This window comes from Myotis brandtii, unplaced genomic scaffold (assembly GCF_000412655.1).
Source record: "Myotis brandtii unplaced genomic scaffold, ASM41265v1 scaffold17, whole genome shotgun sequence".
Taxonomy (NCBI): domain Eukaryota; kingdom Metazoa; phylum Chordata; class Mammalia; order Chiroptera; family Vespertilionidae; genus Myotis; species Myotis brandtii.
The window spans coordinates 3462655-3480060 of record NW_005356259.1 but is presented as its reverse complement, the minus strand read 5'-3'; the positions used below and the strand labels follow the sequence as shown (position 1 = coordinate 3480060).

The following is a 17406-nucleotide window of genomic DNA, read 5'->3' as shown; positions in this document are numbered from 1 at the left end:
CGCGTGCTGGTCGCCGTGAGCTGCATGGAGGGCGGGGCGCCACACTTGGCCGGCCTGCACGTTCGGTACGACGAGGAGTCGAAGGAGGTGGCCATCGTGTCGGACACCATCGACCCCCAGGCGTCCGTGGAGGTGAACGCGCCCCTGAAGTTTGGCAAGTGCAGGGGCGTGGACGCGGGTTTGGGCCACTGGTAGTTGGTTGCTTTGGATCTGACTTTCTAACCTCATTTACGGCTGTCCCCTTCACAGGCTTCCTTTTTATTTTTTTATTTTTATTCTGTTCTACTCTGAGGATCCCAGTGCTGGTTACAAATTCGTTTCCCAGCGATAGAAGTTTTATAAATCGAATGGAAACATGATTTGGATTAATCTAAGTCAGATAACATTTATGGAGCCCCCTATGTTCTTCTTTGGCACGTTGTTCCTCTTTCTGTCACTGCACCTTGTCCGTAGAAAAAAGATTTTTCAAGGCGCATGTTTGTTGATAACCCCTTCGGTGGTAGGGCCGTCCGCCCGCCCGTCCGCCCGCATTTCCCCTGGCTTGTGGGTCTGTCCCAACACAGCCCGGGTATTGGATGCTCCGTTACTAACCTGGACCACGTGCTTGGCTTCAGATGGGCACCCAGCTTCCTACCGATCCATCTCCGTTCATCATGTGCCGTGGGGAGCAGGTTTTGAAGACAAACGCATAGCAAGGCTGCCCGGGAAACTTCGGTTGGCCATGCCCGCAAGATTTGTTTCCCACTTGTTTGGGTTGCATGTGATTTCTCAAATGCAAGCCAACGCTTTCCCTAGGAAAGCCCCCACAGGTGCTCCTTCCTGAGACTCGCGGACATTGTTGATGATCAAACGAGCAGCGAACCCTTCAAAAATAATCTAATCTTTACAACTGAATGAATAAAAGTAGATAACTGTTATTGTCCCCGTTTCACATAAGGAAGTTGAGAGAGAGAGAGCAAGTTTCAAAAAGTATGTACTTATTGTAGGTGAACAAGTAGAAAAAAAAATCCATGCCTTCATGAAATGTATATTCTAACGGGGTTAGGTCAGGAAATATATGCCTGTCCGCTCTGAGATACAAAGTGGTGGAATGGGGAGTCTAACTGGTTCGCGTCCGCTGAGCCACTGTGCTTTTTGCTTCTCAACTTCTTCCAACTTGCTTAGATGAGTAAGAGACCCTTGACCTCAAAATGTAACAGTCTGGGGTTGAGGCAGATTGTAGTACAAATAGACTTGGGTATTGAGATAGAGACACAGAATTTTATGTCAGCACAGATAAAAATGGAACTTACCTGTGCTGGTGATCACAAACCTCATGATTTGTTGATTCCTCTTTTTAGAGCAAGAACCCCATTTCCAATGGACTGTTTCCATGTGTCGATTGCATGGGCCCCTTAAATCAGCATGATTCAATTTTTTTCATATTTGTTCCTCCAGTTTGTCTACCAGCGGTTCTCAACCTGTGGGTCGCGACCCCTGAAAATACATCCTGCATATCAGATGTTTACATTACGATTCATAACAGTAGCAACATTACAGTTATGAAGTGGCAACGAAAATAATTTTATGGTTGGGGGTCACCACAACATGAGGAACTGTGTTAAAGGGTCGCGGCATTAGGAAGGTTGAGAACCACTGGATTTCAGTGAATGGGTAAGAGTAGCATTACTGCCGTTCAGTGTCTAGCCCGAACTTCTCCACCTACCTAGTGAGAATCTGTTTCCTTCTTTCCCTGTCTATCAAACGCTGCCTTAGATCAAGCCTTAGGTTGTCACACAACTGGGTAAAAAATTTGCAGTTACGGTTGCATTCATGGAAGTAGGAGGTAAAATTGTCTTTTTATATCTTTAGACTAATCCCAACCAAAATATTGCTGTTATTTTAAGCCTTTATAGAGTAAAGACTACAGTATACACAACTATAGAAATTGATTTTTTTATGCCATAACTGTTGAAATTGTGGTATCATACCCCATTATTTTGTGTTTGGGGCAACATAGTGCTTATTTCTCCAGTCTCGTTTAAGGGAAATCATCAATATTTTTTTGAATTACGTATTAAATATCAGTGTTTATTTTTTAATGTTTTGTACAGAGACAACCACGATTACACCTTAAATTAATAGCCAAGAGTGGCACCTGTGACTTTTTATTTTCCAATTTTCTTTGGATAATACTGTTATTTATCCACAATTTTGAGATTTTAATACTGCATATTACTAGGTTTTTCCAAGTTGTTCCCATTTTTTATTACTGAAAATACTTATGTAGCTGCATGCTAATATCCTCTATTTTAGATACAAAAGATTAGAGATAGGATTTTGAAATACTAAGTCATGATCATATATGCTAATCCACACTACTGCAAAATGCTTTTAATTTGGGGAAGGTTTGGGAGCAAATTTTTGAAATGTCATGAATATAAGGAAGAATAGGCTAACTGACTTACCTAGTTTATCATCATGACTTGTTAACTCTCTGTATTCTTACTAGAACTGTGTGTGTGTGTTCTCTCAGTGGGAAAGAAGCTTCTATGATCTTTCCCAGGAGTTCCTTTAAGATTTGCAGTTTAAGACCTCCTTTACTTCCCTTCCATATTACTTTCTCTCTTTACATGACATTGCCTAACAGAAATAACTGCTCTATTTATAAGAACTGGCAGAAAAAGGCATTACATTTGGTCCTGTTGCCATGATGGAGACCCCTTACCTTTAGAGGGAGAGAGACTGACAACTATGCTCTCTCCAGGGTTCAGTAATATTGTGAACTTAACTGAGGAGCTGGATTTCTAGGGGGTATTAAAACGCTTTGGAGCCCATTAACCATCGTACTAACTTGTATTTTCTTTTTTCATTTCTAGATTTGAATATCAAGTCTTCAGGGTCTGGCTGTATAAAAGTCCAAAATATTGAGTGTGATAATTGCAAAATTGAAACTGAGCAGGGGACTAGCATCTTACAGTCTGTTAAGGTATAAGCATTTTTCTAATTTTGTGTCAGCATTATTTAAAAAACACACACCTTAAACTATGAACTGCAGTATCAGACTAAAGCTTTTATTCTGAATATCATTTATTATGAATATTAAGTATAATTTATTTATCAATCAGAAATTACTTGTAAAAAATTTGCATTGAAGTCAGTTCTGTTCTGAAAGTACAGAGGTTGTAGCAGCTTTGAAGGTTTTTTTCCTCATATTCCTTTTAGATTTCATTTTGAATTCTACAATGAAACTAATAGTACATTTAAAAAATATTAGGTTAATCCTTGAGTTATCTCTTTTTATCAAGGAAGAAATTATGAGGCACTAAGAGATTGAGGAACTCATTTAGGTGTACATAGTAATAAACTGAGCTGAGATTTGAACTTGGGTCTTTCTGATTTCCAAGCTCATAATCTTTCCACTTTTCTTTTTTTTTTTTTAATATATGTTTTATTGATTTTTTACAGAGAGGAAGGGAGAGGGACAGAGAGTTAGAAACATCAATGAGAGAGAAACATCGATCAGCTGCCTCCTGCACACCTCCTACTGGGGATGTGCCCGCAACCAAGCTACATGCCCTTGACCGGAATCGAACCTGGGACCCTTCAGTCCATAGGCCGACGCTCTATCCACTGAGCCAAACTGGTTGGGGCTCCACTTTTCTTTATTGTCCAAGCAAAATGTATGGCAATACTACATTTATTCAGCATTCTTAGAGAATAACTAAGAAAATATTTTAGGCAGTAGACCCTTAACTCATTGAATGCCACACATTTGCATTGTTTAAGTGCAGTATAATAGTTGATCTTATACTAAATAGTTAATAATATAAACATTTATTTTACCTATTTTGTTTTAAATATTTTTAAAATTTTTGTAATCTGCTTCACATTTTTGGAGGGGAATTAGATAAGCTTTAAATTATAAGACTAGCCCAACGTTTTTGAGCCTTCACCTCTTTGAAAATCTGATGATTGTCTCAGAAAAGAAAAAAACACACACATATATATGAAATTTTGCTTACAATTTCATAGGTTTCACTGACTCTAGAAATTCAGTAGGCTTGGTTAAGAACTCTTGATTTAAAATATTAGTTGTTTTGGAGATAGTATTTTCTATTGTTCATCAATTATCTGCTTGATTAAGACTATATTATATATCACTTGACTTCAGACTCATGTCACTATGGACATGAAGTAGTCTATTATGCTATAATACAGAAAAACTTGTAAGAATGATTCATTTTGCCATTTTCACTAAATTTAAAAAAAAATCATTTCTGGTCTAAGGTTTTACAATTTTCCCCCCTGAATAAAGCAACCACAAGGTAAGTGGTAGTTTTGCATTTTTTACTCCTTATGTTTTAGGCACTCTTCTGCTACTGCTGGTCATATTGGTGAGTTTGCTTTTGCTATTTTTTCTCTCTACTATTTACCTATTCTTTTTTGTTGTTACCCTCACCAGAGGATATTTTTTCTGTTGATTTTTAGAGAGAGTAGAAGGGACTGGGAGAGAGAGAGACAGAGAGAAACATTCATGTGCTAAGACACATCAATTGGTTGTCTTGCGCATGTGCCCCAATGGGGCCAGGGAATCAAACCTGCGCCCTGGATCAGAATTGAACCCACGACCCTTAGGTGTGCAGGCAGATGCTGCAACCACTTAGCCATGCTGGCCAGGCATAGTTACCTGTATATTTTTCTTTATAATTGTGGCAGAACTGAAGACATATGTAAATGATTAAGATAAAGAAGCTACTCTAATAAATAGACCAAACATCTACTGGTTCATATACAACTATAATTTATTTCTCACTTGTTTCCAATAGTGTGGGTGGTTTTTTTCTATTCAGTGATTCTAGGTTCCTTCCATCTTCTGGCTCTATCATCTCTTAGAGCCTTCTTGTAACCTACACTCATCTGGTGGAAGGGGCAGATCATGGAGAAAGCACGCCAACTCTTCTAAAAGCACAAGCCTGAAAATTGCACATAGCATTTCCACTTATATTCTCTTGGCAAGAATTTAGCAACACGTAAGAGACAATCTCTTCATGAGCCCAGCTGTACTCCTCTATTACTTTGGGGAGGAAAGTGGATTTTTGTGGACCAATAGTAGTTTCTGCCACAGTTGACAAATGTGACATCAAGTTACATACACACACTCACTCTCAGTTTTTTGTTTTTTTAAATCTGGCAGAGGAGGCAATTTGTGACTGCTGTTTTATTTGTGCTTAGAGGAATTTTCACTTAATTCCAGTTTCTGAGGTACTATGCTGCAAAGTTTAACAGTCAGTGGGCTGTTATACTAAGTGTGAATACAGTATATCCTTCAGATGAACCCAGCCATAAGAGTGTGAGTTTTAAAATTATATAGAGCTTAATTCTGTTAGGTTTTTTTTTTTCTAACCGTGTCACCTGATAAAATTACTTAACTTTTCTGATTCTTGGATTTCTCCTTCTGTAAAATGGGGAAAATATGATACCTATTTCTCTGAGTTGTTGAGAGGATTAAATGATAATTAATGTAAAGTAGTGAATATTGTATTTTGATGCAAAGAATTGCCAGATAAGTGCTAAATGTTCTTATTAATAATGACGAATATTAATAACAATGAACAGTAACAGTGGTTATTGTTGTCATCCTCCTCATCCTTTATGTGTAGTTAGCCAGTCAGTGGTCTTTGATTCCCAAGTTCTTTTTCAGTGAAGCTACCGGAACGCCCAGGTAGCTCTTTTCCCCCTTTGAATCTACATGGCTTATTTAATCTTCTTAAAGCAGTTGACATTCTTTTTTACTTGATGTTATTATTCCAAACAGTACATTTCTTTTTAATTCCTGGTTTCTCTCTTCTGCTTTATTATTATTTAAAGAGAAGTGTGTAACATGATAGAAATCTTATTTGTATAAGTCAAATTTATTCTTTTTCTCTTTGTATTTTTGTATTTGTCTTTCAGAGTCAAAAATTATGTGTTCAAACGAAAGGAGGCAAAGTGATCTGTCTGGGAACAATTTATGGAAATATAGATATTCATGCATCAGATAAAAGTGTAAGATTGACACTTTTTTTAAAAAAAAAAGTAATTTCAGCTTTACATCAAGTTGGCTCATACAGTGGGTAGGTTCTACCAAATTTGTGGCATAACATTCCCTTTTACTGCATTTTAGTTCATTAGTAAGTGTTCATTTAAATTTCAAATTAAGGTGATTAAATATTACACAATTTAAATTTTAGTTTGTGATTTAAGTTTTTTGACAGTTATTTAGTTTCTTATTTAGAATCAATAACATCTTTAAATACTCAATATTTTATTCTAGTTCTGAAGAGATTTTTATGATCATGGATTAAAATGGATTATTAAATAATACCACCATAACTGGGATTAAATTCTCCTTACTAGTATGTGTTAGATTTATTTGAGTATTTTTCCAAAACCTGTTTACTTTGCTTTTAGACAATTGAAGGATGATTTTCAAAACTCAGCTTTCTTCAGTATTTTCCACAAGATGGCACCACTAGATAGCATAGGATTACCGTTCTCAAAAATTTTTATTAGCCATATGCATTTTGGTTGTTATAGGAGAATTTGTATATTTTTAATCAACTTTTGTTGCTTTCTGTGATTTAACATAGTATTAAGAGTAAAGGTAAATTTTGAAGTATCAATTGTCACAAAATTTGTAAACATGATAATGTTTTAAATCTTTGAGAAACGTATAAATCACCTTTTGTTCTGCACTTACACAGTTTGCAAGGCTCTTTTGTTATACAATTATTAAAATCCATACTCAGTTTTATTCTCAGACTAGAGGCCCGGTGCCTGAAATTCATGGATGGGTAGGGTCTCTAGGACTGGCCAATTGATCAGGGCCAATAGGGGCTTTCCTTCCCCCAGCTGCTGGCTGCTGGCTGCTGGCCGGGGCCTTCCTTCATTCCGTGCCGCCCCCTGGTGGACAGCGCACGTCATAGTGAGTGGTCAGACTCCTGGTTGGTCGAACTCCCGAGGGGACAATTTGCATATTAGCCTTTTATATAGGATAATTGGTAGGGAGGAGTTGTGAATGTATCTTATAGGTAGATTATTGTTAGCATAATTAAACAAGGTAGATTATAACACTAATTGTTTCTACTGTTGTCACTTTTATTTTCTATCCTTAACCTGTGAGAGAGTGTTTAAACCCACACATTTACATTTATTCTTTAAATTAATCTAGTATTGAAAGACACTGCCTTGCCTTACATAGCAGCTCTTTTGAGATGGCATTTAGTTTCATCTCTCAGACCATTGCTATGGTCCTAGAGGTACAAAAGGGAAATTGGACAACTTTATAGTTCCTTCAGACTCTATACTTTAAATGAAAGCTCATGCTATCTGAAATGATCTAAGTTACCAGAATATTACATATTGACATTCAAATATAAGTATCAGAGAAGAATTTAAATTATCTCTTAATTATTTGCTATTTTGAATATTTGGCTACTGTTTCCACTCATTTCTTTCTTTCAACTTTCATGGTTTATTGCATATTCATTTAGTCCCACTTTCTATTATACTACTTTGTTTTCTAGCTTGATTGAGTTTTGTGTTGAATCAGTCTAGATCAGCGGTTCTCAACCTGTGGGTCTCGACCCCTTTGGGGGTCAAACGACCCTTTCACAGGGATCGCCTAAGACCATCGGAAAACACATATATAATTACATATTGTTTTTGTCATTAATCACTATGCTTTAATTATGTTCAGTTTGTAACAATGAACTTGGGGGTCACCACAACACGAGGAACTGTACTAAAGGGTTGCGGCATTAGGAAGGTTGAGAACCACTGATCTAGATATTTCTTTCTAACTTATAGTGTTCATTTTAAAGCATATTTCTAAGTTTAAGGAGTTTTATATAAAATAAATGCTTATGAAATACTAGAGGCCCGGTGCACGAAATTCATGCACGCGGGTGGAGGGTCCCTCAGCCCCGCCTGCACCCTCTGCAATTCGGAATCCCTACACCTTTTTCTTATCTAGCTAACCTCTTCACATTTAAAAAAATTAACTGAAATACCACCTACTCTATGAAATCCTCTTTGAACAAATCTCTTTATAATCTGTATTAAGTATTTTCGTAGTATGTCATTCTTTTTCTTTAACAGCAACTTAGGGTGGATGCAATGTGCTTCTCATTCTTGCATCTGAATTTTTTCTTTTTGATCTTGTAATAGCAAAGCTTATCCAATTTACATTTGCCTTCAAGGGCTTATTTTTGGTTCAGTTTCTAGTTGGCTCCCTGCTTTTTTTTTTTAAAGCAATAAATTTGGGTTGTGATAGTAAGCCTCACTTGTAATCAAGCCTGTAGGTCTCCCTATCTGAATATTTCTATAATAGATATCACTTTAGCACACCAGAGATTGTGTTCATTTATAGAAAATAAAAATAAATGTCACCTGATCATTTGATCTTCTAGTAATATTTTATAGCAAGATGTATTATTCTAGTAATTCAACTATTACAAAACTGAGGCGTGCAGAAATAAATCACATTGAACAATAAAGAATGACACAAATATCAAAGCATAGTACACTTAAGGCCTCCCTTGTCCTGTGCCTCAGATATCATAGCATATTATACAGTTCACATGGAACTCAGTTTCCTTTAAAATAGGAAGGGATCCCATACTCATGAAGCAACTACTTCCACACATATTTTTTTTTATTTAATTCACAGCACATACTCTGTACTAATTGTTGGAAAATCATCCTAGCAATTGCTTCTGTTCCTGTCTATTGTTTCTTTACATTCTGATGTCATTACTGCACTTTTATCATCCACTCGCTCTAATAAGATTGTGAATTATTTAAGGGCAGAGATCATGACTTGAGCTTGTGTGTTCCCTGTCATGGTGCCTAGATAAATACTCAAATGCCATCCAGTCCAAATGATTGTGATGAGAGAGGCCCACCATTGCTGGAGACCTCTGATTTTTATTTAAGGGGCCTCACTTGTTCTGCACTTTTACAGATGGGTGAGTAGTGGCTGAGGAAATTCCAGACAGAATTCTCCTCCTAAAAGATTTTGCTAAGCTGGTGCCCAGGACCGCCGGGCATTTGTCCAATTAAAACCCGGACACAGCAATAACAAAGGCACTGGTCTTCTACTGCTAATGCCTAGGGATCAAACTCCCGCCTGCAGGAACTCACCCCCGCAGTCAGGACCGGGCCGCTGGGTGAACCTGGGCTCCTAACTGGGGAGAGGGAGACTTCCCGTGGCTGCAGGCTAGAGGCCCTGGACTCCGCGCCACCCACCTGAACAGGTCCTTAGTGTAGGCTGGTCAGCAGAGCGGCTTCTTTGCCTGGGATCGCGGGGAGGCCTGGTCTGTTCGCCCCGTGATAGGCGCTGAGCTGGGGGGCGTGGACTCGGGCCGCTGCTTGGCACTGGTGCACGCGCAAGTGCCATGGGGTGGGAACATCCACTTGGCGCCTGCACCTTAGGCCCGGAGTGGCCGGGGGCGTTCTGGAACCCTGGCTGCTCAGGGCCTATGTGTGGGCCTACAGGCTAGGAGCGGCCTGGGTCCCGATGATGTTCCCGGGACTCAGGCTGCTCAGTGCCTGCAAATGCAAATTAACCCGCCATCTTTGTCAGGTTAATTTGCATACTTTCCTGATTGGCTGGTGAGTGTAGTGGAGGGATGGTCAATTTACATGTTTCTCTTTTATTATATAGGATGTTAACTTTTAATATACTACTTTCACAGACATGCTTTGCATATTTGAGAAGCAGCACTGTGAATTGGTTAAGAGCACAGAATTAAGAATTAAACTACTTGGGTTTCAATCCTGGTTCAGCTACTTACTAAGCTCTTTAACTTCAGATAAATTACTTAATCTCTATATGTCTGCTTTTTCTGGAAAATGGAATAATACTAATGTACTTCACTCTGAGGGTTGTTATGAGGAGGGTTAAATGAGTTAATACAGACAAAGTACTTAAAATGATGTCTGGCATGTAGCTAACTCTAATATAGTGTTTACTGGAGGCCCACCATGCGAAATTGCATGAGACCTAGACCTGGCGCACCACGGGACCCAGCATCAAGTCCCCGCCCACCTCACGCGCCTCGCTGCACACGCAGCCTGCTCACCTTAAAACCGTTGTGGACGGAGATAAGAATAGTTTCCTGCCCTAACCTTTCCTTCTCAAGAGCACTTAAATTGACCTTCATTGGAAGATGAGAATTGAACAGAGCAACACTCCTTGTTCCCATGAAGAAATCATATGATGTTCAGCAGGTGCCTGTTGGCGTTTGGTCATTACAGCATCAAGGCGTCAAGGCCATGGGGTTTTTATACTAGAGATTATAATGATGGTGATAAAGGTAAATGAAACACATTTAACAAAGACAACTTGACCAGTCCTGGATCTACCATTAACTTTACTGAGACTTCTTTATTCGTAAAACAGCGATGGTATTATTTGTTTTCCCCAGTCAACAAGATTATGAGAATCAAGTGAGCTCTGAAAACACTTAACAGCATTCTTTACATGTTATTTTATATGGAGTTGCTGTTTTTAAATTATATCATTAATTTCAGTTCCCTAATTTTGGTACAGAGAAGATAGAAATTCATATGATTGGTGGATAAATTAATGACATAGTTGCTAGTTGACCTCTCTTTGTAGGTTGGACTGCAAAGCTACAGTGGTTCTTTAAAACTTGGTTTTCATTACATGTAATGTTGATTTATAATAACTAAACTTATGAAAAGTTTTTCCTCTCATTTTCTTAGAAAAGGAAATTAATTATAGTAATATCTCTCAGGAAGGTATTGATTTTGGGATCTATTTTTTCTCTTTAAATAGCTATTTTCTATTGATAAGCAAGCTATATAGTTTAATTCAAAGAGTCTACTTATGATTTGTTTCATTATCATTAATAACTGTAAATCAGAACCTCAATATTTTGCTGTTAACTGTGATGTCCTAAGTTTAATTGTTCTAATTATTATCTGATATAGTGCATTATATTAGTGAATTTTGAATTTGTTTGAAATTAATTTTATAGAATAATCAGTTAAAATTACTATATTGTGGTGGGGGAAGTGTACTTTCACTTGCTTTCATTTGCTTTGGTGGGGCAGTGGAGGATATATTTCTAGCTTCCTACAGAGTAAAATATTTCCTGTTTAATGAACAAAGTAAATCCTTGGCATTTTCCAGATATTCATAGAGTCTCTTAAAGGCTATTTGGTTATAGGGAGAGTCTAATCAAAAGTGCCTCTTTGCCAGTTCAATTAAGATTCAAATATTCTCTCCATGTTTATCTGTTTATCTTTTGGTGTTCCCTAAAACAGCTTCTGTGTCTGTAAAAACTGGAATATTCCTACTTGCTATCTACTTTGTAGAAACTTGGAAAATTTAAAACCATGCATAAGGCAACTTTTCATGAAGAAATTTTGTAGGTAAAAGATAAATTTTTCAGAAATTTTATACCTTTACTATAACACTGAAGAATGCCAAACATTGTATTCTCACAAATTCGAATATATCTATCTTTGGTTGATAGAATTATTGAAACTAAATTTAAAGTGAAAATTTCCGCGATCCAAAATTAGCTTAGAACAAACTGTAGTAGGTAAAAAAGCAGTTGGGTGTGTATTATCCTATATAATAAAAGGCTAATATGCAAATAGACCAAACGGCAAAACAGCTGGTTGCTATGACATGAACCGACCACCAGAGGACAGGTGCTCAATGCAGGAGCTGCCCCCCTGTGGTCAGTGTGCTCCCACAGGGGGAGCACTGCTCAGCCAGAAGCCCTGAGCCTGGCTCACGGCTGGTGAGTGCAGCAGTGGTGGCAGGAACCTCTTGCGCCTCTGTGGCAGCACTGAGGATGACCGACTGTCAGATATCCCCTGAGGGCTTTCAGACTGTGAGAGGGCGCAGGCCAGCTGAGAGACCCTCCTGAGTGCACGAATTTCATGCACCGGGCTTCTAGTATATTTAATAAAAGTCCATTAAAAAAGAAAACTATATATTTCAAATCCAGAGGGCCAAGTGATTCTAATTTACTTCCTATAAGAACCACAGGGTACTTTCCTTTCTCTTTTCATATTTGTGTTTGTCTTCTCATATTTTAGTATTCTTGAAACTCAGTTCTTATTAAAAATATTTTGAATGCTTAACAGTTTTTGAAGGATATATTAGGAGCTGGTTATACCAATGCCCATGTGTTGAAAAAACAATGATGTTCTTTCTTTAAACACCCCAGTGTAATACATTAATTTGACCCTGGGCAAAACTGGCAAGCCTTCCTGGTGATTTCAGTTTCTATGTTAACAATTTTATATTAACATTCATTTTATGCTTAAAAACATTTGTTTAAAATACTACAAAGATGATTTGCAATTCTAAACTAGCTATCTTCATTTTATATTGTGCACAATATGTGAGACATAAATGCATACCACATTTTGCTAGGCAAACTTAGGGATAAATACAAAATTCCTTCCATTTTGTTCAGTGGAAAGCTACTGTCTTATTAGATGTAAAGTGGAAAAATTCTAAAAATGATAGTTCATTCACTGCATTAAACAACGAAATGAGAAAAATCATGATAGTCTAATAAAATCAGATAAAGTATGCTAAAATTCAAAATCTGTTATTTAAATAGCAACAAAACAAATTTGAAGTATAAGAGGACTTCTTTAATCCGATAAAAGAGATCAAAAAGGTATCTATATCAAACATCCTACTTGATACAATGTTGAAAGCTTTCCCTCTGAGAACAGGAATAAGATGAGAATTCTTGCTGTCCCAAGGCTTCTATTCACCACTGAATTAAATTATCACTTGTAGATAATATAATTATGCATGTAAAAACATGTTTCTAATTCAGATAAATTATTAAAATTAGTTTAGTAAAGTTGTTGGATTTAAGGTCAAATAAAAAAGCCAAATAAGGTCAAGTAAAATTTTAAATATCTTTTATAGTAGCACTTAGAAATATCAAACAGGAATAAATGTAACAAAACATGAAAAATACATAGAAAATGTAAAACATTAATAGAAATTAAAGATCTAAATAAATGAATATAATGGGTCTATTTCACATTCTACAGAGAGTGCACTGTCACTCTTAATCTTGTAATTGATAGAGTTAGGGAATCAAAGCCAATAAAGTGATTTGGTACTAACTTTTTATGTAGTTACCTACTACTTCTGTAGGTACCATTTTGGCTTTTTACCAGTATTTGTTTTATAATGAACTAATTTGAGTCTTTCTCTTACTAGACTGTGACCATAGATAAACTGCAGGGAAGTTCTGTTAATATATCTACTGAAGATGGTTTGCTGAAAGCCAAGTATCTTTACACAGAATCATCATTTCTATCTTCTGCTGCTGGGGATATTACATTAGGAAGTGTTCATGGTAAGATGACAACGGCCTAATACTTCTCAGACTTTCCACATAATGTAAATTTTAAGAGATGACTCTTTCTCTGTCATTAAAGGATCTGCCATTAGGAAGTTGGCCCTCTAAATGATTTATTATAGAGTAACCATCTTTAGAAAACCCATAAAATAAAATGACTTATAAGCTATTTAATTTGGGCATGAAATTGAACATTATGCTGTTATACATGAAAGTAATAATGATTCCGATTTTTAATGAATTTCCTTTTTTTTTTTTAAATATATTTTATTGATTTTTTACAGAGAGGAAGGGAGAGAGATAGAGAGTTAGAAACATCGATGAGAGAGAAACATCGATCAGCTGCCTCCCGCACATCCCCCACTGGGGATGTGCCCGCAACCCAGGTACATGCCCCCGACCGGAATCGAACCTGGGACCCCCCAGTCCGCAGGCCGACGCTCCATCCACCGAGCCAAACCGGCTTCGGCTTTAATGAATTTTCTTATAAAAAGAAATCAGCAGTAAGGAAATATGTGCAGGAGATATTTAGAGGAAAGCACAAATAAATAAAAGCAGTGTTAAAAATAAAGATGGGTTGTCAGTGGTTGCTTTTATGTTATGATAGGGGAAGGTAAGTATTAAATAAGTTAATGAAATACTTGGAATCTAATTATAGTAACTTAGTGACAAGTTACTAATTCTGACTAAAATATTTTATGTGTGTTAGTACTGGCACCAGGTCTTTTCAATACTCTATGCTATTTTCAGTTTTCTTTGATTAAATATCATCTTGTGACTATCAAAACATGTCTCCGTGGACAAGTAATATTACTTAGTTGATTCATTTTATTGAAAGAAGAGAATATGGTGAAGAAATATGGCAAAGGTCACTATGGTAATTTGGCACTCAGCACGCCTCTTAAATTTCCACATAGCAGATGATTCAAGTTTAGGCATGTTTCCTGAAATATATATAGATAGAATTAAATGCCTTTTGGGCTATTTTCCAGGGAGTGTAGCCTGAAACATTTTCCATATATAGACCAATCATTTAACTTTTATCGGAAAGCTGAATATTGGGATCTATACACTTTGGCAAAACTTCCAGATTTTAGTAGTGAGCATGAATTATTAGGTGATACTAGAAAAGCATGGCTAGTGCTAGCCAATCTGTATAGCAGATTGACAAATAGTCTTACAGTTTAAAAAATCTTGTCCTAGCCATGTGGCTCAGTTGGCTGAGTGTCGTCCTGTGCACTGAAAGGTCCACTGGTTCGATTCCCAGTCAGGACACATGCCCAGGTTGCTGGTTCCATCCTGTATGAGTGGCAACTGATAGCTGTTTCTCTCTCTCTCTCTCCCTTCCTCTCTCTCTCTAAAATTAATAAAAAATGTGTTGTTGTTTTTTTAAATCTTAGGAAATGAGTACTTACATTCTTGAAATAATTCTTGAGCCTCAATTTAGTAGTTGTACTTCATCAACCATTATTACAAAGTTAAGGTATTACTTAAGTCCAATAGTGCTATATCCAGATAAAGCAAATAGTTTTGCTACTTATTCATTTATTTTTTACTCAGCTGTGCCTTGAATAGTTCTGATAATTTGTAACTTTTCATATTTTAACAATGACTTTTTCATAAGCATTGCATTTCTGTCCATTGTAATTAAAAGTATTGTACTTAAGCCCTACCTGGGTCTGTCAGTTGGTTGGAACATCGTCCCATGCACCAAAAAAGTTGGGGGTTTGATTCCTGGTCAGGGCACATACCTAGACTGTGGGTTCCATCCCTGGATGGGGTACATATGGGAGGGAACCATTTCCCCCATCTCTAAAATCAATAAGCATATCCTCAGATGAGGATTTTTTTAAAAAGTACTGTACTTAATGTATTGAGTAGCTTTTAATGGTAAAGCAATTCTTTATCAAGTCAGATTTAATTAACACCCATGATAAGAACAACTGCTCTCTGCAATGCCATGTTTATACCATGTTTATACTAAATTCATTAATGTTTAATTTTTAATTTTTGCTTTCTTTTAAATTAGGTAATAATTGCATTTGGTACAGTTTGTCATTAATAGTTTACATGATACTAAAATAGATACACAAAGGCAGTCCTCAAAATATTACAGGTCTCTTGATTACTTAAAGTAGCTGAAATAAGGAAACAAATTATAGGGATAAAAGAGTTTATCATTCCTTAGTCTTTGTAAAGCCTTTTATATTTACTGACTTTACTATGAAGTTAAGTACCTTTTCTTGGGAGATTTAAATCTGGATCAAACCTAGATCATCTTTTGTCTTAGATTGGGTTTCTTGAAAGCAGACTCTAAGATGAAAATTAGAGTATAGCAATTTACTAGGGAGGCCTTCAATGCCATGCAAAGAAAGGAAGCCCAATTTCCATGGAAGTTGGACTGTGATGCAGTCTCAACAACCCCAAGAATGAGCTCTGAAGCTGGGGTGATCCTCATAATTGTCTCAAATTGGGGTAAGGAGAGCTGGACCTTTATATCCCCAATTATTATGTGACTGGATGGGGACTGGACCCAGAGCAGGTCTACCTCAGGCCGGCCTGTAGTGTGTGGGTTATTGACTTCCTGCAGGAAAGATTTCACATATGAGTCCAGGTGATTTTGAGAGTACATTTATTAAAGCTGAGGACAGTGGAGCAAAGGAAGGACTTACAGATAGAAGAAATAACAGGAGAGAGCCTAGGTCAGTGGTCGGCAAACTGCGGCTCGCGAGCCACATGCAGCTCTTTGGCCCCTTAAGTGTGGCTCTTCCACAAAATATCACGTGCGGACGTACACGTACAGTGTGACTGAAACTTTGTGGCCCATGCGCAGAAGTAGGTATTTCGTGGAAGAGCCACACTTAAGGGGCCAAAGAGCCGCATGTGGCTCGCAAGCCGCAGTTTGCCGACCACTGGCCTAGGTGATGCTCTGCTTTGGCTCCATAGAAAGTGAGCCCCAAGATAGGGCTACTAATAGCTCACTGGGAAGTAACAGTCACAGTGACAGAAGTGAGATAAGGCAGAGCTGCTGTTAGTTCACTGGAAAGTCGGAGAGAAAGGGGGCTTAGAGACAGGTTCAGGTGGTAAACCCAGGACGAGCTTCTGCTACCTGCTGCTCCCCTGGTTGCAGGTCTCGTGGGGACCCTTAGATTTTAGGAGAAAAGAAGTAAAAAGTGCTCCAGAGAGTGCCCGCCCAGCATCCTTTCTCTTGAGGATTTTTATTTCTCTTCTGGGGGCCAGAATCTTAGGGGAGGGTTTCAGCAGAATATTCATCATCTTTCCAGGTGCATTTTAAATATGCTGATACATCAAAATGAGTGTATAGGGGAGTTTGGGATTATTCTCTGGTCAACTTCACTCCTTTACTTTTATCTTGGGTCTGTCTGTCTGTAATCGAGTTTTTGGTATTTGTTTCTCTGACTTCATCCATCCTTGGGTTTGGCTGGCACAAATAGCATTAATTGGGTCTCTGTGTTCTGTCTCCCTGGTCAGGGTGACTTAAGCTATTTATCCTCTGGTCAGAGAGGAGAGGTATCAACCATTTGTTCTCAAGTGCCCTTGGTTAGAAAAAATAAGGTCTTGTTGATTCACTAGCTGGCTATAAATTGGTTAATTTGTTTGGCCTTGTTTAATTATCTTGTCTCAGTTTCCACATTCTACTTGCCCAGGAATTTTCCTAGCTTCTTATTATCCTGCCTCAATTAGATGCAAGCTGCCTCAGGAATGAGTGTAATCTTGGGCCAAAAAGGCTATTTGAGCCCCTAAGAAGGCTGACAGCTGAGGGCTGTCTGCCAGCATTACTCCTAACAGTTAAGAAAATAAGCCCTTCAGTTTTACAAAGGGGTTCTGGATGATGAGTCACAGCATCCACTGCAGTTATATTTATTGATTTATTCAACACACGGTGTGTGGCAAACGTAGGTTTACAGTTGTGACTACACGAAGCACAGTTTATTCTTATATTTTTTTTTATTAGTGACTAGAGGCCCGGTGCACAAAAATTTGTGCA

At 37.7% G+C, this 17406-nt stretch overlaps 1 protein-coding gene and 1 long non-coding RNA gene across 2 annotated transcripts in view; one reads left to right on the top strand and one right to left on the bottom strand.

Moving 5' to 3' along the window:
• The first annotated feature begins 238 nt into the window (after positions 1-238).
• Positions 239-17406, top strand: part of FAM185A (family with sequence similarity 185, member A) — a 77289-nt gene continuing 60121 nt past the window's right edge. Inside the window, exons 1-4 of the mRNA XM_014536962.1 lie at positions 239-671; positions 2859-2968; positions 5935-6027; positions 13256-13394. Coding sequence (XP_014392448.1) covers positions 356-671; positions 2859-2968; positions 5935-6027; positions 13256-13394 — 658 coding nt within the window. The 5' untranslated portion in view covers positions 239-355. The remainder of the gene's footprint in view (positions 672-2858; positions 2969-5934; positions 6028-13255; positions 13395-17406) is intronic.
• Positions 5664-17406, bottom strand: part of LOC106725527 — a 13818-nt gene continuing 2075 nt past the window's right edge. The window contains exons 2-3 of the long non-coding RNA XR_001361408.1: positions 9815-9822; positions 5664-5674 (exon numbers count right to left, since the gene is read on the bottom strand). This is a non-coding gene — a long non-coding RNA (uncharacterized LOC106725527). The remainder of the gene's footprint in view (positions 5675-9814; positions 9823-17406) is intronic.